This window comes from Festucalex cinctus, chromosome 14 (assembly GCF_051991245.1).
Source record: "Festucalex cinctus isolate MCC-2025b chromosome 14, RoL_Fcin_1.0, whole genome shotgun sequence".
NCBI lineage: Eukaryota > Metazoa > Chordata > Actinopteri > Syngnathiformes > Syngnathidae > Festucalex > Festucalex cinctus.
Window position 1 is genome coordinate 11,881,951 of NC_135424.1, and position 20,302 is coordinate 11,902,252.

At 40.4% G+C, this 20,302-nt stretch overlaps 1 protein-coding gene across 1 annotated transcript; it reads left to right on the forward strand.

Annotated features, from left to right (window-relative positions):
- Positions 1-642: 642 nt before the first annotated feature.
- Positions 643-20,244, forward strand: btaf1 (BTAF1 RNA polymerase II, B-TFIID transcription factor-associated). The gene is made up of 38 exons (XM_077494488.1): positions 643-1,108; positions 1,972-2,095; positions 2,275-2,389; positions 2,823-2,954; positions 3,494-3,681; positions 4,096-4,229; positions 5,017-5,146; positions 5,240-5,308; positions 6,309-6,398; positions 6,481-6,576; positions 6,747-6,923; positions 7,169-7,309; positions 7,450-7,574; positions 9,031-9,151; positions 9,306-9,410; positions 9,507-9,656; positions 9,743-9,885; positions 10,005-10,179; positions 10,279-10,482; positions 11,375-11,795; positions 11,934-12,115; positions 12,189-12,342; positions 13,080-13,189; positions 13,389-13,590; positions 13,700-13,848; positions 13,953-14,105; positions 15,007-15,128; positions 15,231-15,398; positions 15,467-15,544; positions 15,626-15,755; positions 15,827-15,968; positions 16,059-16,189; positions 16,285-16,407; positions 17,588-17,740; positions 17,879-18,087; positions 18,164-18,323; positions 19,373-19,543; positions 19,618-20,244. Exons 1-38 carry the CDS (start codon positions 1,095-1,097, stop codon positions 19,765-19,767), a joined length of 5,541 nt encoding a protein of 1,846 aa, XP_077350614.1. The 5' UTR covers positions 643-1,094; the 3' UTR covers positions 19,768-20,244.
- Positions 20,245-20,302: the final 58 nt, after the last annotated feature.

Consider the following 20,302-nt stretch of genomic DNA (forward strand, 5'->3'; position numbering starts at 1 on the left):
TGAGAAAAGTCTATAAACTGTGTGGTGAGGAATTTTAGAGCCTTAAAACATTTACAATAAATGTAAAACATAAAGCTTACTATTTCGCGGATTTCATTTATTGCGGGTATTTTGTGGAACCTAATCCCAGTGGAAAACGAGGGACCACTGTATAGTCACATTTCTTTCTTTCTTTCTTTCTTTCTTTCTTTCTTTCTTTCTTTCTTTCTTTCTTTCTTTCTTTAGCTTGTCAAGAAGAAGTATAAGAAGGAAAGTGTTCAGCACCACGGTCAGCTCTATGTATTGTCATCCGACCCCTCCTCCAGATTTAAAGAACTAAAAAAAAACTAAACTAAATCAAATACAGACAACATACTAGTAATAATAATAATAAATAAAAAAAATGATGACAGCTTTGAAAAACAAAGCCATGTCAAACGATTCATAAGTACGTTCTTGTGGGGTACGCACAAATTGATGTATTAGTTAAATGTCGTGTTTTTAAATCTCCCCGACAGAATTAAATAATGTATTCGCGTCAAAGATTAAAAAAAGAAAACGTCCATTCACGTGTTTTTTTCTTTATTCGTCTCGCCTTTAAACCTGTGCGTTGATTGGCTCGCTCTGATGTGTGTAGCCAATCAGCGATCGCCTACCACTGAGGAAGGAATAAATGCAAGATGGCCCCTCATATAAAAACAGTCTACTGGGTCGCCCTTGCAGCGCCACAAAATAACTCTTTATACTTAATTAGGTTGAAATATTTATCTGCGAAGAGTTCTGAAGGGTGACGTAAGCTATAGATTGATATGCGTCTGGTACTTGGTAATACATGCTGCCAGAAGATACGGGGGATGCAAGCGAGACAACTTTGAAGCCATGAATTGATTGTGAACTCGGCGTCTTTGGTTAGGCACACTTGGGGCGGTCTGTAGCACATCCGCAGACGGTTGGGCCTCGACTCGCTACCGCTAGCTGTTAGCTGCTAACTAGCTAATGACTCCCCCTGCTATTATTCGCCACTTTGGAACGTTTTTTTTTTTTTTGCAGCAGTCCTGTTGAGTTCCTAGTTTCGATTTGAATGTGGAACAGGAAGAGCGAAAGGACTCCTGAACATGGCTGTTACAAGGTAAGACCGGCCTACGTTTTGCTAACGCATGATAGTTTTTATGTGTCGGACTTCACTTAAACAATTGGCTAGCTAGCATACTTAGTGTGGTGTTCGATATACCAAAGAAACGGCGTTGCGAGAGCTAAGCTATCCTAACCGCCGGTTTCCAAACGCAGTGTAACGCCAGGGCAAAACTTGAGTCACTCGCCGTTGCACACATTCGCGATCATGTTAACGCTGGTTCCATATTACTCCTTCATTTTATGGTGCAGCGTTGTCTATATACACCACTGCTTATGTATTGCACTCAAGTTGCTGGATAGTTGCATTATAACAACAACAACGTGTGATGACTTGATGGTTGGATCCGCTAACCCCGTAAATCTGAGCAGCACTATTTAGATTCGAAGTGCAGATGTCGAGGAGCAATTTTGATCAGTATCAATATGCTTTTGAATTTTATCAGAATAATTTGACTACTTTTGCCTGGCTGTGCACACGTAGAATGTTTCAAGTGTTTTGTTGTTTTTAAGTCGTCTAGGTGTGACAGTGGATCTACCACTATGTTGTATTTGAACTTAAAGCATTAGTTTTACCTGGTTGCAAAACCTGCACACCTCTAATCCACTCCACTGTATTTATAGACTGCTTAAATAAAGCACTGTTGATCGTTAGACATGTCTACTGTCCCATGCATTCCTAAGCAACAATAAAATATGAATTAATTGATGAGTGATCACAGTCTATTCTTGAGGTACTTCTACTTCCAGCTTCACATACCAGCTTCCTGTAATTGTAGAGCAATTAATATCGGCTTATGCAGCCACTGCTGTGTCGCTTGTTCCGTGTTTTTTGTGGTGACCTTATACATTTATTTCTAGACTTGATCGTTTGTTCATCCTCCTTGACACTGGAACAACTCCAGTCACTAGGAAAGCAGCAGCCCAGCAGCTTGGAGAAGTGGTGAAACTCCACCCACATGAACTCAATAATCTATTATCTAAGGTATGTTTGATTACCTTACATCAAAAGTAGTTTTTAATGACTGTCATTTCGTGTCATAAGATAACTATGCTAACTTCAGCTAGCTATTTAGATGGCTTGTTTATCAGTGTGTTTTCAGTTGTAATTGTTCTGCTCATCTGACATCATCAATATAATAAATTGGCTTTGTCTATTCTAAGGTCTTGACCTATCTAAGGAGTCCCAACTGGGACACTCGTATAGCTTCAGGCCAAGCTGTAGAAGCTATTGTGAAAAATATTCCAGAGTGGAACCCTGCACCGAAGCCTAAAGAAGGTGATTGGCAAGGCTGGCCGTATCAGCACTCATTGCATGTTTGTTTGGTTTAGTTACGGAAAATAAAGGCGAACAAAACTCTGGATGTATTTAAACGCAATCTGTTAAATTATCTCAACTTTTCTTTTTTCTTTTTTTTTGTGAATACAATTTGCTTTTGTTTAATGAAAAATATGCTTGGTATTTTAAATTGGTGAGCACCGTATTTTTTAAAATTCACTTTATGACATCCAACAAAAATATTTGGTCAGATGATAGGAAATGAAGCGGGGGGCATGCTTGCGAAGATGTGATTTGTTTCAAGAATGATAGTCTATGCTCACAGTGCCCTTTGTTTTTCTTTTTATTTATTTATAGAAGAAGGTTAATATGGAAATACCAAAGGTTTGTATCAATTCACTTTAACGAAAGTTATCTGTTTCTTTTCTTACAGAGTCATTACCAGAGGATCCAGCTTGTGACAGGCTGAGTTTCTACCATTTTGACATTTCCCGCCTACTCAAACATGGTGCATCTCTTTTGGGATCTGCTGGGGCAGAGTTTGAATTGCAGGATGACAAAATGTGTAAGTGACTCAGTCCATCTTTACACAAGAACGATGAGGTGAAGACGCCATGTTTTGTTGTAATTGTGTTTTTGAAACGTTTTCTCAATTTAAACAGAACTGCGAAAAGCTTAACACTTGTCATTTGCATCACATTTGTAACCATGTGCGCACAAACTGCTTTTCCTGGTGGTTTAATTCATAAGCATTTTATGATTGACTACTCTGACAACACACTTGAACATTACATAACCAGGAACACTTTGGTGAACACATTTTTGTGTTTGTTTAATAAGTTATTTGTTCCTGTTGTCCTCGTCATCCTGCTTGATTAATAGGTTCCAAACCGTCAGGGCTGGACTGGCAGATGCCTAGTGGGTTGGTGTCTTTTGGGCCAGATTCGGTGCTATTTAATTATTTCCCGCCGCTAAACAGGGAGCAGCTCATTCATCTATTTTTCAATATAGAGTTGTTGGTAGTCAACAACTGGGGTGGGCTGGGGTGGCTAAATCAAAATGTTTTGTGCCAGTCCACCACTGCCACCTGTTTTGTATTTTCAGGTGAGATGGACCCCAAGGAACGTCTGGCCTGCCAAAGGAAGCTTCTTCAGAAGAAGTTGGGACTTGACATAGGTGCTGCGATTGGCATGGACACAGAGGAGCTGTTCAATGACGAGGACCTCGACTATACGTGTCCAAGGCCTCACGGAAGCAAGATCACTGCAGGATCCAGTTCCCGTAATCATGTTGTAGGTCTTCATTTTAGTATCACTGCTTTTCCTAATCCAAACGAAGTATGCTTCTGCTACCAGGTGTTTTGCATTAGCTGTGTTGGTCGATGAGGAGTTAGGCAAATAATGCAAATAATTCTCAGAGTTCAATAGTGTGTCTTTAAATGTTGCTTTGTAAGGTAAAGAAGGAAATGATAAAATAAAGTCTAGCTTAGATGGTCTCTTCAATCAAATTTCCCAACAATGAGTGGGAAATTTGAATTTTAGCCTGTCAAGTTTCAACACTGTTTTATAGCACTCCTGTTACTTTGTAAATCTTTGTCACTCGTATAAAACAGCAATGTCAGTAATCAGACACTTGTAACAGTATTGGTGAACATCTGTGTTTGTGTATTGTCTCATGAAATGAAATAACAAATGTAATCTTCTCAGCCTATTCAAGCTGCCGAATTGATAGACTCCGAATTCCGGCCAGGCATGAGCAATCGCCAGAAGAATAAGGCAAAGAGGCTGGCAAAGCTAGTTGCAAAACAAAAATCCAGAGACTTGGATCCGAATGAAAAAAGGTGAGGCAAAGCGTATAAGGAAACTGCACAGTGCATAGTTTTGCATTTTTTTTTTTTTGGTATACATTTGATTAAATATAATCTTGTACCAAGTATGGTGACTACACAAGGAAATTGTAGACCATGCTACCCCGATCTTGGTCCTTGAGGGCCAGGGTCCTTCAGAGGCTGCAGGTTTTAGATATTTGCGTCCTCCAACGCACCTGATTTGAAAGATCAGGATCATTATCAAGCTTCTGCAGAGCTTGCTGATGATATGAACCAAGTGTGTTGGAGTATGGAAACATCTAAAACCTGCGGGACTCCGGCCCTTGAGGACCAGTATTGGGGAAGCCTGTTGTAGACTGTCGTTGGTGTCACTCCACTTTACATATCAAAAAAGTGTGCAATAAATATATGATGCATTTTTACAAAGTATTTATACTACACCCTCTGTTGCGGTCATGTTTTGTCTTTCTTTGTGGCAGCAGTGCCAAACCAAACAGTGATAATGATCGCGGAACCAGTTCAGTCATGCTGTATAGAACTGTCAGCTGCTCCTGTGGCAGGCTGCTGAAAGTACATCCTTGTTGGGCCTTTTTTAGGGATGCATACAAACAAATTGGGGGAAAAATACACTATTCAGCAGTATTTTTTTAGTATCTTGTCATGAAGGGCATACAAAAGTTAACGTATGAAGTATTGTAAGCTTGCTACTTGGTTTATATACAGTTGATATCTACATCTTTGATGACATGATGACCTTTTACTTTTTTATTTTTTTTTATTTTTTATTTTTTCCCCCCAGTAATGACAGTTTTGAAGGTGAGCCTGAAGAGAAACGAAGGAAAACGACCAACATAGTTATTGACCAGCCAACAACGGAACATAAGGTCCTACTAAACAAAGTTCCAGATAATGTCAGTCTCTCAGACGAGGTAATGAAACAGGGAATATGTTGATAAATGTATTAATATCTAATGAAAATTGTATGAATTGTACTATTACTAATCTCCTTTGAATATTTTTAGACACAGGAGTGGCCTTTGGAAAGCTTCTGTGAAGAGCTCTGCAATGACCTCTTTAATCCTTCATGGGAGGTAAAAAAAAAAAAAAAAAAAGTTATTTGAATCCTTAATGCGCTATAGAGCAGAGTTTCACTAGTTAAGGTGGAAGATCTTAAATACTACAAGGAACAGCACAGCAGCACATACATGCTAAATTAGCTGAGTGAGGTAATTGACTGAGGGGACAGCACTGGGGTCCTTAAATCCTTCTCCTGGGGGCCCGTCGTGAGCGCCAATGGCCCTAGCGTATTATTTTAATTTTAGCCTTAAAAACAATGCTACTCTCAAAAGGCAACTCCTGCACTTCTTTGTGCCTAGTAGCTGCAACATTACCTTTTTGAGTTGCTCGACTGTCGTGCATCCAGCAAGCATTATTAGGATGACGTTATCAACACAGGAGGAGCGTAGTCATATTGTTCAGTTTGTATTCCCTTAAAAAGTGCAGGACATTTCAATGTTTGCAGACAGCAAAATGTTGTTTTCATTCACTTGTCACTGCATTCAGTGTGAAACTGAAATTAATCCACATTGGAGTTTTGAATGAAGCCAGTGCATCTGCAAAATATTGTCCTTCACATCCTACGCTTGTGCTATTTTACTGTGACGGGAGCTGCACTTTGAAGCTGTAACATTCACAACTGTGAGTGGGTGAATGCCCAAAAGGCATAAATGCAGAACTCCTAGTCATATACTGTGCTGTTTGTCTCCTCGCAAACCTTGTTCTGTCCAACTGCATTTGCCAATGAATATCCATCACACTATAAATGACAACCGTGGGAGTATAGCAAACTCCCGCTGCGTTAAAAAAATAAATACAAAATTGCTCCGGCATAAAATGGTACACAGATCCTCCGCTTTGATGACCAAGGAAGAAAAAGTGGGAGGCATGTTGTAATTGTTACACCTGATTTAGATGGGTATACTTTCAGTTTAAAACTGAACGTCAGCATTTAACGCACATCTTGTTTCATTTCAAATCCATTGTGGTGTTTAGAGACAAAAAGATAAATTGTATCAATCCTGTTGCTTACAGATCCGTCATGGTGCAGGCACTGGTCTTCGAGAAATCCTCAAGTCCCACGGTGCAGGAGGTGGCAAGCTTGCAGGAAGCACTGCAGAGCAGGTATATGAAAATTATGCATGCGAGTTGATAATGTCTAGCAGGGGATTTCAGCACTAACTGTGGAACTGTGACATTGGCAAAGATGCTGCGGCAGCATGAGGAGTGGATACAAGACCTCGTCATCCGTTTGCTGTGTGTCTTTGCTCTGGACCGTTTTGGAGATTTCGTATCAGATGAGGTTGGTTTTCATCACGTATAGCTCTGGTTCATCAACCACATTGTCAGAATTCTTATCAATGAGAGTGTTATTGCTTATTAAAAAAAAAGTACGCAGACTTTGCTAAAGTTAAGTCACATGACAAATTTATTGTAGGCATCCTACTTGAACCGTCTTAATCTTTTAAACAGGTAGTGGCACCTGTCCGGGAGACGTGTGCTCAGACGCTTGGTGTGGCGCTTCGCCACATGAATGAGACTGGTGTGGCTATGACAGTCGATGTCCTGCTGAAGCTGCTCAAAGAAGACCAGTGGGAGGTCCGTCATGGAGGCCTGCTCGGAATCAAATATGCTCTTGCAGTCCGACAGGTACCATCTGTTCACTTTGGCTGGAGTAGACCGAGAAATGCGTGATTAGATCATGTTATGTTCATGAATATGCTTGGTGATGGTGGTAGTGGTGGGTGAAGATAAACAATACATTTTTCCTCACTTCATGATAGCATTAGTAATTTGAAGAAATGGGACAGTATTCTCTTGTGACAGATCTGCTCTAACCTTATTGTCTTTTTTTATTTTATTTTATTTTTTTTATTTTTTGTCTTGCGTCTTAGGACCTTATCTCTGTTTTACTCCCGCGGCTGCTCCCTGCCATCACTGTGGGACTTCAAGACCTTGATGATGATGTCAGGGCTGTGGCTGCTGCAGCACTCATCCCTGTGGTGGAAGGATTGGTACAGTTACTGCCCAGTAAGGTTAGTTTTAGAGTCAGGCAAAGCACTGTTACTTTGAAAAACATGTAAAGTGTTTTAAACTACACTTGGGTTACCGTTTTCCCACATTGTTGTCATCATCAAGGTTTAATGTTGGTAATGGAATTTTATGTGCACCACAGGTTCCGTTCATTATAAACACTTTGTGGGATGCTCTTTTGGATCTGGATGACCTCACTGCTTCCACCAATAGTATCATGACCTTGTTATCGTCATTGCTAACCTACCCGCAGGTTCGACAGTGCAGGTTGGTTTAATTGCGGTTCACTGAGTAATAGCTAATGGTGAAAAATAGTTCAGTGGTTCTTAACCTTGTTGGAGGTACTAAACCCCACAAATTTCTTATGCACATTCACCAAGTCCTTTATTGAAAAATAAAGCAGATTGACATTGACTTTAACCCCAAGGAACTGTTGTCCCTAAATGTTTTTAAATCTAAATTGAAAGGCATGGAAACATCTTCCATATAGTGTTGATGTTCTTAGCTTGGCTGTTTGAACACATTTATTGATTTATTTAATCCCAAATATTGTACTTTGTACATTTTTAACTTGTCTCATGTTGTACTTTATCTGTAACTTAGTGTTCTTTTGCTGCTGCCTGTCTTGACCAGGTCTTGCTTTGAAAAGAAGTTTTTAATCTCAATGAGACCAACCTGGTTAAGTAAACGTTAAAAAAAAAGAACAACATAGTTATAGAATTTACTGATGAACAAAATGAAAAGGGAATTACTTTTCACCGAATCTGGCTCTCCACCTTGACCCCATCGCCATGCAAAGCACTTTAAAACAACACTGCTGTTTCCTTAAGGTGGAAACCAGGGGCAGCAGATGGAATGAAAACAGAAGAGGCCCCGGAATGGAACCCTGTGGAGGACCATACATTCCGTTATACATACGACTTTGTATTACGGTTTCCAACCTTTTTTATTTTTTTATTTTTTTATTTTATTTTTTGCACGTGACTTATTTAGTTTTGAAGGGATTATAACATTATTAATGATAACAAAAACAAAAAAAACAAAAAAAGATGACTGCTGAGCACATCAAACTCCCTGCAGCACTGTTAGGCCAAGCGGAATTCCCACAGTATTTGTGACTTCACAAGCTCAGGAGAATACATCTTGTACCGAAGGCGCCATTTTCATCCATTGTCGTGATTGGTCAAAATAAATGTGTACAAGATACCGCATCGTCCAATCAGCTTGAAGTGTTGAATAGAATGTCTCACCTTTCCCAAGCAAATCACAGTGGAGAAGTCCCAGATTGATATTGTGGAGAACTTCCTTGAGTGACTCACAATTTATCAATCTGGCTATTGTCAGGGTAATTAAGCCAAGCAGTGTAGTGTGATCACCTGTAGTCAATAATGGCCAAGTCAGGTGTATCATCATGAATTGTTTGAGTTGGGTGTGGGTGTGTGTCTTCACCTCCGCCGAACCCCTTGGGGATTAACTGAAACCAGGTTAAGAACCACTGACTTTCATATAAAATGGTGGTGATCACTGTGACGTTCTCATCTAGTTACTTACCTTACAAGGTACTTCATCACGAGGTTCCATTGTTTTCTTTTGGATTTGAGACACTCACTGTTAGATGTTTCTAATCCTTGTTTTTTTTTTGTTTTTTTAAATGTCTTTGGGCATATTATTTCTGAATAATACATAATGAAATTGTGTTGATAAACCTTCTCTGTCTCTCTAGTATGCAGCAGTCATTAACAGTGCTGGTCCCCCGGGTTTGGCCCTTCTTGAGGCACACCATCTCATCAGTTAGACGGGCAGCATTGGAAACACTTTTCACACTGCTGTCAAAATCTGACCAGGTAAAGTTTGGAAAAGGATAAATTGGATATGAGATGTCCTGCGTGGTGTAATACATTTTTTGAATATTGTCTGGGTTTTTTTTTTTTTTTTTTTTGGTGTTTGTTTGGAAGCTTGCTAATAATATCCAGAGCTGATATACTTTATCTTTATCAGAAATGTGCAACGTGGATCAACCCGATCCTACAAGATATGCTTCGCCACATTTTCCAGTCTTGTATACTAGAAAGCAATGAAGAAATTCTGGAACTGATCCAAAAGGTTTGTTGCGATGTTTGTACCCATGACAATTTTATATTATTTTAATAACTATTTGAGTTACCAGCCCTTAACTATATTTATTATACTTGCTTCCAGGTGTGGACAGAGCTCCTCTCTCAGGCCCCACAACAGTATGTGGTAGCAGCCAGCTGTCCGTGGATGGGTGCCTGGCTTTGTCTTATGATGCAGGCCTCGCACATTCCCATAGACCTCAACATGCTGCTCGAAGTCAAGGCCCGCTCCAAGGTTGTTCTTTCTCTGTATTTACCTGATCAGCAATCATGTAGCAATTTTTTGACATTATGTTGAGTCTATTTGTGTTAATGTAACAGGATAAAGCTGGTTCGAAGGCACGCCAATCGACCAACGTTGTCAAAGAAACGGTCCAGGAGTATATAGCAGGGGCAGAGACAGTGACCGATGACCCGGTATCAAGGGACTATGTGGTGATCCGTGCTCGCCTCATGGCTGCCAAGTAAGTTGGTGGGATTTTTGCTGTACACTGTGATGCTTGTTTGTTTGTTTTTCCTCTCCTGACCAGTGTGCCCTTTTTCATGAATTTCAGCATGTGTATTTTTATTTCCTTTCCTCCAGATTGTTGGGGGCTCTGTGTAGGTGTATCTGTGACCCTCATCTCAATGCAGCATCTCAAGAGATCCGTCCAGCTGAGTCTCTGGGCCAGTTGTTGCTCTTTCACCTGAATTCAAAGTCGGCACTGCAGCGAATAGCTGTAGCTCTGGTGCTCTGTGAGTGGGCTACTCTGCAAAAGGTGAAACACTTATTTTTGTTTTCTCTTTTTGTGCATGAGGCCACTGGTTGTACATTTCAAATCAAATATTGATTTACTATTTCAATCTTTCCCAATCAGGATTGCCAGATGGTGTCAAGCACGGTGCAGCCTCGTCTTCTCGCCATCCTGTCAGAGCAGTTGTATTACGATGAGATTGCCATCCCTTTCACACGCATGCAGAATGAGTGCAAGCAGCTCATCGCCTTGCTCTCTGAGGCTCACATAGACGTGCAAGACCGCCTCAATTGTAGTGTTTTCACTATTGATCAAGCCAATGAGCTGGTATGACCACCAACACATAGCAATACATAATCAAGTGTGCATTTTCCACACATGTATTTTTTGTTTGATTGAAAACAATGCATGAGGATCGGGCTGTATATTTCATAATGCATGACTCATGTCCCCGTTTGTCTTGTCAGTGGGTGGACTGCAGGCATCTGAAGGAGGCAATTATACCTTGTATGGTCTTTGCTTTAGAAATCTTGTAAAATGCTGTTAGAGCCTCACCCCAAATATATACACACTTATGTATTTATAATATATTTTTAAAAAGATTCTCACAGCCTGATGTGATGGTAGCCCTGAAGCTAAGTTGTGCTGGACCATACAGTACAGTGTACAGTGTTCCCTCGTTTTCCGCGGGGGTTCGATTCCAAAAAATACCTGCAATAAATTAAATCCGTGATATAGTTACCTTTTATGCTTTACATTTATTATAAATGTTTTAAGGCTCTAAAACCCCTCACAGCACAGTTTATACACTTTTATCATCGAGGCATTTGCATTTTGTCACATTTATCTGTTTAAACATTCTCAATGTTCAAACTATTATAAATGTTATAAAATAGGTACAATACTGTAATAAAAATGTATGTAAAATTGTACCCCCCCAAAAATCTAAAAAATATAAACTTAAAAAATTGTTAAAAATAAAAATCTTTGTTTTTCTGCTGTGATTGGCTTGCACATACAAATGGACTCAAACTAATCATTTGTGTGCCATTCGACTCCATAAAACATTGGTTGAGACCATCGTAAACAAAGGACCAAATGTATGAGATGTTTGTCTGACCACAAAAAAAAACCCAACTCTTTGCACCAAGTTGATCAGGCACCTGTATTAAAAGTCCCAGCATTTTCTCACAACTCCATTCTCCTGCTTATTCCCTAGTTAACCACCGTCTTTACAGAATCAACAGCCGCTTTGAATATGAAGGCAAAACCATGGCAAGTATTGGACAATAAACGGCAGCAGGCTCAAGCCACAGTCATGGAAACCAGCAATGAATGGCAGCAGCTTCATCTCCGGGTGCACATGTTCACCGCCTGCGCAGTGATCAACCTGCAAGTACTTCCTGACAAACTCAACCCGCTGGTCCGGCCTCTGATGGAGTCCATCAAGCGGGAGGAGAACACGCTTATTCAGGGCTACGCAGCGTCTTTCATTGCCAAGCTGCTGCAGCAGTGTTGTGGACGCTCACCATGTCCCAACCCAAAGATTATCAAAAATCTCTGCACATCCGTCTGTGCGGACTCCACAGTTACCCCCTCATCTGCTTGTCCTGTACCACCTACACAGGAAAACTCTAAAGGTAACAGCACTTGAAAGCTGAACAAACATTATGATGTCGTATTAAATTTGGTCTCACTACATGAATCTGTCAGTTGATGTTCTTAGGTGGTTATCCCGATTTTCCATTAACTGATTTATTTTTCGTGTCTGACATCAGGTGGTTTGGACAAAGACTGCCTGCATCACATGGTTAACAAAACTCGAGGCATCATGACTCTGTACCGTCACCAAAGGGCAGCATTTGCTATCACCAGTAAAAGAGGCCCGGTTCCAAAATCGGCCAAGACTCCCACCTCTGACCTTCCTCCAGGAAGCACCATTGGCATAGACAATGAGGAGGTATGGAGGGATGAGCTGATATAATATTAAGATACCAAACTGGTTTTGCCTATGTTATATTTTCTCCTTGTAGAGGAAGCCATGTCTTATTCAAAGGAGAGGGGCGGAGTTCTCCCTAACAACCATCGCAAGGCACTTCGGTGTTGAGCTGACCAAGTCCCTGCCGTACCTTTGGGAAAACACAGTGGGGCCTTTAAGGACCGCAGTAAATGAAAATCATGTTATCGGTATGTTGAATTATTACATTCACAAACTTCATGCTTTTGTAAGCGTCACTGTTGTGTATAATGCATAAAAAATGCTAGGGCCAGATTGATATGGATTTTTGACAGAAAAATTATCAATTATCCATTAATTGGCTGATTAGTTTTAGAATATGTATAATGCATGAAGTAATTTTTTTCTATCGCAGGCCCGCCTCGTCCCAGTTGTCGTAATTGGTGGTTATCTGTAAATGTATTGTTTAAAAAAAATATATATAAAAAAATCCCTTTTTAGTTCCCAGAATGCATTGTGTGACTTTATTACTGTATATGTGTTTAAGGATACAAGGTTATGGTATAGATCATGACAGGGCGGGGTCGATACAGGCCTTATTTCAAGTTATCTGTATTCGCAATGGTAGCCTCTTGTGGCCGTTTTACAATCAAGAATTTGAAATAAGAGGAATAGAAAATTGCCATTAATTTCATGCAGTTTTAAGGAAAAATGCTGTATTGGGATCTATGTGTTGTTTAAAATAATCTGTCATTATTTGGAGGGGAATTTGTTGTATCAAATTTATACTTGTGACTATGGTACTCGTTCTGGTATTGGTCTGCATAAAAATATTATCAAACATCTATAATATAGATTTGTATATAATAAATAATGAGACCAGTATTAACATGTTCAACTTAAGTCACTTGTGACTCATGGAGGTGGGGGTGTTATGAGGTTTAAGGGACTTTCCGGTGTGTTCCAGATAGGCAGATTCAGTTGGAAAGAGGTGATGCTGCAGCTCAGGAACTGGTCAACTCGCTACAAGTGCTTGAAGTCATGACTGGGGCAATGTCGCATGAGCTCAAACCGCTGGTATGATTTAACCACCATGGCCATTCGATTGTATTTCAATGACATCATCGTCTGTTCCAATAAATGTGCTGACAAGTCTTTATTGGTGTTGATGTGCTTCCTTGGGCCACCCACTTCTAGGCTCAGACTATTTAGTTGCAGAGGGATTACTCAAGTTATTTCTCTGAATGTTCATGTTTTGTTTTCTGCTCAATTTTAGTTGCTGGAACACCTTCCTCATCTGTTTACCTGCCTACAACATCCTTACACAGCGGTGCGTCACATGGCAGCGCGATGTGTGGGCGTCCTTAGTAAAATATCCATGCTGGAGACCATGGATGTATTTCTTGAGTGCGTCCTACCCTGGTTAGCTGCTATTCATGATTGCACCAAACAGGAGGGGGCCATCGAGGCGTTGGCTTGTATCCTTCACACGCTGTCACGTGACTCGCTCTGACTCCCATTCAAGAAATGGTGCGTTTGAAGTAAGGCGTTTTTGGGTGAGATTGTCCTTGACTGACGTGCTTTCAGGTGTGATGGAGCAGTTGGACGTGGATATTGTTCCCTACATTGTACTGCTGGTCGTACCCGTGTTAGGGCGTATGAGCGATCCGAGTGACAGCATTCGTTTCATGGCTACGCAGTGCTTTGCTACACTCATTCGTCTGTTGCCCCTCGAGGTAGGACCACACAAAGAACCCAACATGAAGTGCTTCTCACACTTATTTTAAGGGACTGTCGAGCACTCCCCCCCCCATTCTGAGGTGGTCTACTTGTTTCCCAGGCAGGCATACCAGATCCTCCTGCCATGTCTGCTGACCTGGTCCGACAGAAGGCCAGAGAGCGACACTTCTTGGAACAACTCCTTGATGGCAGAAAGCTCGAGAATTACAACATCCCTGTGCCCATTAAAGCGGAGCTAAGAAAGTACCAGCAGGTATGCGTCTTTATCAGGGTCTGCTGATGATTACTTACTCTCTTCTCTTAGTTACAACCCCACCCATTTTGAGACATATTTGCCTTTTATATTATACATTTTGTGATGGCATGTCATATGATTTCATTATTATTTGGAGTAAAAATGAAAGTGGCCAGACCAATATGTGCAATATGAATTCACATATATAACAGAATGTATGGTGTTCCGCAGGGTTCGATTGTTAGGCATCTGCGCTTTTCATTGTATCTACCGCTCCTGGGTTCCATCTTAAGAAAACAGTGGTTGTTTTAAATTCCTGTATACATATAGATAGTGATGGCAAAACAAGGCTTTCTGAAGCTCTGAACCTTTTTGGAACAAAGTGGTTCACTACCCGAAGCTTCGTTCAGCACCCTTGGGTGACCTCTAGTGTCAGTAGGGATAATTGTGCATTTGGATTCATCATCCAAAGAACCCCTAAAGATGTGACTTGCTTCTTGTGAAAACAAATAAAACAATACATAAGATGAAATAATTCATCCAAGAATAGCAATTTTTAATGTAGCAATTAGTTAAATGACTTGGTTTTTGAATTTGTAATTTGAACCCCATTGTATAAATTACACCCATGAAGCTACAATTTAAAAAAACTAATAATAAATGTTGTTTCGCATCCTTATTTTCTTTGGGATTTTAGTGTACTGAATGCTTCTATAACTCGGTTATTTTTATTGATGAACAGCAGTTTTTGCACAGTAGAATGGTCCAGTCGTTTTTTTTTGTTTTGTTTTTTTTTTTTATATAAAAGAGTTGTAGTTAGAGTTGAATGATGGGAGTCAATGTTCTAACTGCATGATTTGCCATGTCAAGTTGAGCATGGATCATCACACAAGATTCATGAGTGAATTATATCTTCTAGGATGGTGTGAACTGGTTGTCCTTCCTCAACAAGTACAAGCTACACGGCATCCTGTGCGACGACATGGGCCTCGGCAAGACTCTGCAGTCCATCTGCATTCTCGCAGGAGATCACTACCTCAGGTACAGCACACAGCCAAAATGTCAACACGTCCCTTGGTGGAAATGCAACCTGAATTTGATATGAGCTGGAGCCAGCTTTCTGATTGGTTGATTCCTTTCCAGGGCTCAGGAGTATGCCAAGACGAAGGCGGCAGACTGCAGCCCACTGCCCTCTCTTGTGGTGTGCCCGCCCACACTGACCGGTCACTGGGTGGATGAGGTTGGAAAGTTTTGCGCCAAAGAGTACCTCAATCCGCTGCACTACACTGGCCCGCCAACGGAGAGAATGCGGTAAGCTCGTACGATTGTGTGGAGTGTCTTATTCAAAGAAATGCTAAATCCGTTTGTTTCGCTTTCAGGTTGCAGCACCAGGTGAAAAAGCACAATCTTGTCGTTGCATCGTACGATGTTGTGCGAAATGATATTGACTTTTTCAAGTGAGTACCCACCAGATTCCATCGATTCATTTCAAAGAGCATAATTTTTATTAACACAGGTTTTGATTTCCACTTTTGCAGAAATGTAAAGTTCAATTACTGTATTCTTGACGAAGGTCATATCATCAAAAACGGCAAAACCAAACTTTCCAAAGCTATTAAACAGTTGGCTGCCAATTTCCGAGTCATCTTGTCAGGAACGCCGATTCAGGTGAGGTCCTTCTTGCCATGTTTTTATTTACTGATCAAGTACTTAACTTTCTGCACGCATCTCATCCCCAGAATAACGTTCTGGAGCTCTGGTCCCTCTTCGACTTCCTCATGCCGGGCTTCCTGGGGACGGAGCGCCAGTTTGCCGCGCGTTACGGCAAACCGATCCTGGCCAGTCGTGACGCCAAAAGTTCCTCACGGGAACAGGAGGCCGGTATGGCGGCTCCCGTCTCCTTCCTCCAAATGCTTGGATCATGTCAATGTGGTTTGAAAGAAAGAACATTCTTTTTCTCTCTCCGTGCAGGCGTCTTGGCTATGGAGGCGCTTCATCGGCAAGTGTTACCCTTCCTTTTGAGAAGGATGAAGGAGGACGTACTGCAGGACCTTCCTCCGAAAATAATTCAGGACTACTATTGTAACTTGAGTCCTCTGCAGGTCTGTCACTGACCTCTCATGCGTTCAACATTAGTTCACTTTTTTTCAGATACAGTGTGTGTGTGTAAGCTTTTACTTTTCATACAAACGTTCAGGTTCAGCTCTATGAAGACTTTGCCAAGTCTCGAGCTAAGGCGAGCATAGACGACAGCATCTCGGTTTCCTCTGCAGAGCAAGAGGAAAAGCCCAAACTGAAGGCCACAGGTCACGTCTTCCAGGTACGGTTCCTCAACACTACTGACATCTAGGGCACGGATTCTCAACTGGGGGATCGAGAGCCAAATGAGGGTTGCGTACAGGTAGTAAACTACAATTAGGACTTAATTTAGGATTATTTTAATAATCAATCATTCTGTTGAAATTTTTTATTTTATTTTTATTTTTTTGGTCCAGCGTTATCGTATAAAAAAAAAAGTGCAATTTTCCATCCCTTTATTCTGAATCAGTACATTACAAATTGACACTGCAGAAAATATACAAACAACAATTATGGTCATGATTCAGTTACTGGCTTGATCTTTAACATGTCAGAAAATAGGCAAAAAATGTTGAACATGGTTTTCCAATGTTTTATTTTTATTTTTATGTATTTTTTTCTCTCTCTCTCAACACAAAGCCAAGCAGTCCAATTAAATGAACGAGCATAGAAAAGGGATATTTGAGAAGCTCAAATTCCAAGCATTTGGACAGTTTTGCGGCGCTGCAGGATTATGGAAAATACAATAATCACGATAATTTTGTCAATAATTGAAATCACAATTATTCAAACGCATTGTTTATTTTTGGTACAAAAGAAGAAAATGTTTAAGCATTAAAAAACATTAAGCCCAATTAAAAATAGAAACACTAATTGTGCAAGTTCCTTTTGGACCAAACATAATTTATCATATATATTTATAATAATATATATTTGATTTATGTTGGAGTGCAGCTTGTGCAGTAGGAGCGTCATTTGTTTTTTGGTACAAAACAAGAAAATGTTTAAATGTAAAACAAAAAAAATATTAAAACAAGTAAAATTCTTTTTAATGCTATAATTATGCAAGTTCCTTTTGGATAAAACAAAATATATTAGTTATTTTAAAATTTAAAATGGTGAAAATGTATAAATTTAAACAACTAAAAAAAGTATACTATTATTTATTTTATTTTATTTTTTTTACACGATTATGCTGATTTTGTTATTGTGGAGTGTAATAATTATTATAATTATAGAATATATAAAATAATTATAATTGAATTGCACAACCCTACAGCCAGGCCTATAAACACTGAGGGGAAACCCTGCACATATTTTCTGAAAGGCAAATTCTGTCTTAGTGCGACAGCCGATGAGAACCACAAGGATCCGTGGAACTTTGTTGCTGTTATTTGATAGTAACCTGCTCCATCTTTCAGGCCCTGCAGTACCTGCGGAAGCTGTGCAACCATCCAAGCTTGGTGTTGACCGCACAGCATCCAGAGTACAAACGCATCACTGAGCAGCTAGCAGGCCAAAACTCCAACTTGCGGGACATTCAGCACGCCCCTAAACTTTCTGCACTAAAACAGGTGATTAACTTTTATTCAGTACACTTCAGTGCAGCAAATAAGCATACATCACACATTAGTAAATCATTCTTATTATGTATTTATTTAATTATTATTTTCCGGATTCTGTTTAATCAATGAATTTGTGTGCTCATGCAGTTGCTCCTCGACTGCGGACTCGGTGGCGGGGGTTCCGAAGGGAGCACCGAGGCTGTGGTGGCTCAGCATCGCGTGCTCATTTTCTGTCAGCTAAAGAGTATGCTGGATATTGTTGAGCATGACCTCCTGAAACCCAAAATGCCTTCAGTCACATACCTGAGGCTGGATGGTAGCGTGCAGGCCGGCCTGCGCCACGCCATCGTCTCCCGGTGGGTGTTCGGTGGCGCTTCACGCAGTTAATCTGCTCTTCAACCGCCCTTCTAAATCTGGACTTTTCTGCTCCAGGTTTAACAACGACCCGTCCATTGATGTGCTTTTACTGACCACACATGTTGGTGGGCTCGGTCTGAACCTGACTGGTGCTGACACGGTGGTGTTTGTGGAACATGACTGGAACCCAATGAGGGACCTGCAGGCCATGGACCGCGCGCATAGGATAGGCCAGGTACGCGCTTGAGGCTGCGCTGGCGTGGCATATTCAGAGATGCCAGTAAAGAGTTACTAAGTAATTTGAGTAATCTCACTGCAGTTATTACACTTGAGTAATCTAACTACAGTTAGTTCTCTAACCGCCAAATGTTACTTTGTGGAACACATTTGCACCTACATTCAAGTAACAACTGCGAGAAAGAGGGAAACTTATGATGCCAATTAACTGCCAGCAGGATGAAGCAGTAAAGTAATTTAGTTACTCATTAAAGAAAGTAATCATCAATGTAACTAAGTTACTTTTTAAAAGCAAGGAATTGGTAAGGTAATTTAATTACATTAGTAAAGTTATTTAGATATTCTTTAAAGCAAGTAATCGGTAAAATAAATTTTTGATGTCAGGAATCAGTAAGGTAATATAGTTTAATTTTATATTAAGTAATCAGTTTAGTTACACTTTAAAGCTAATAATCAGTATGGTAACAATATTACTTTTAAATGGATGTAATCAGTAAATTCACTCTTTAAAAATACTCAGTAATTTAGCTACTCTTTAAAGAGAGCAATCAGTAAAATAACTAATGGTAAATGGACTGCTTTTTATATAGTACAGCACTTGAACTACACCATATGGTGCCCAAAGCGCTTTACTAAGTGACTTTTTAAAGCAAGGAAACAAAGGTAATGTTACTTTTTAAGGAAGTAATTAGTAAAGTAATTTAGTTTATTCTTTAAAGCATAATCAGTATGGTAACTAAATAACTTTTTCAAGCAAGTAATCAGTCATTTTTAACCTAAAAAGTAATCAGTAAAGTAACTGTTACTTAAAGCAAGGAATCAGTAAGGTAATTTAGTTTTTAAAGCCAGTAATCAGTATTGTTATTTGTAACTAATTTACTTTTTTTAAAGCAAGTAATCAGTAAAGTAACTTAGGTATTTTACTGACTATTGCTTTCAAGGTAGCTATGGCAGCACTGGTGACGAATGGCAAAAGTGTAAACAAAGTGTCACGGGTGGTGTCAGGGTCCTCATCTAAAACACAGCTGTTGTTTTTGTGTTGCGCAGAAACGGGTAGTGAACGTGTACCGGCTCATCACTCGAGGCACCCTAGAGGAGAAGATCATGGGCCTGCAGAAGTTCAAGATGAATATCGCAAACACCATCATCAGCCAGGAGAATGCCAGCCTGCAAAGCATGGGAACGGACCAGCTCCTCAACCTCTTCACGCTTGACAAAGTAGCTAGAATAGTTTCTGTTTCTTAGCGGGAAAGCAGAGAGCCGAATGAACGTTTGTATTTGTTGTCTTGTAGGGCGACAGAAGCGAGAGGGCTGAACAGTCCACGTCGACCTCAGGAAAGGCCTCCATGAAGTCGGTGCTGGACGGCCTGGGAGAGCTCTGGGACCAGCAACAGTACGACAGCGAGTACAATCTGGACAGCTTCATGCACTCCCTGCAATAGCGCCGCATCACCTCACATTCTCTCCTGACGTTACATCGACTGGCCAAGCAGGACCTGGTCAGAATCTGACAAAAACCCTGCAAGAACCTCTTCAATCCAAGTGTCAATACTCGTGCTCGAAAGTTGATTTGCTAACTCTTTTTCGCCCATAATTTTATCCCTCACAAGTTTTCAGTGAATCATTTAGCCACGACGAGCTTGATGTCATCAGCTGATCCGAGCGCCTCCTCCCATCCACCAGATGGCACAATTTTTGTAGTTATTCAGAACTCTCAGATGCAGAGAAGAGACTGAACCTCCAAAAGAGTTTAAAATGAGCTATGGAGCGTCACACAGACTAAACCTTTTTCAGGGGCCAAACTGAAAATGGTTTCTGAAATGTCAAGTATTTTAAAAGAATGGACATGTACATATTTCTGTAAAAGCTGCTTTTTGTTTATGATAGTGGAATTGGAATAAATTCTACAAACCATTTGAGCTACATGCAATGCTGTTTTGTCCAGCCTAAAAAAAAAAAAAAAAAAAAACCGAGCAG

What these genes read in the sequence shown, in the direction of transcription:
- btaf1 (XM_077494488.1), top strand. An exon ending in CCAGTTCCCGTAATCATGTT is followed by an intron (nt 3,682 to 4,095) that starts GTAGGTCTTCAT and finishes TAATCTTCTCAG; the next exon opens with CCTATTCAAGCTGCCGAATT. An exon ending in AAGTCAAGGCCCGCTCCAAG is followed by an intron (nt 9,657 to 9,742) that starts GTTGTTCTTTCT and finishes TTAATGTAACAG; the next exon opens with GATAAAGCTGGTTCGAAGGC.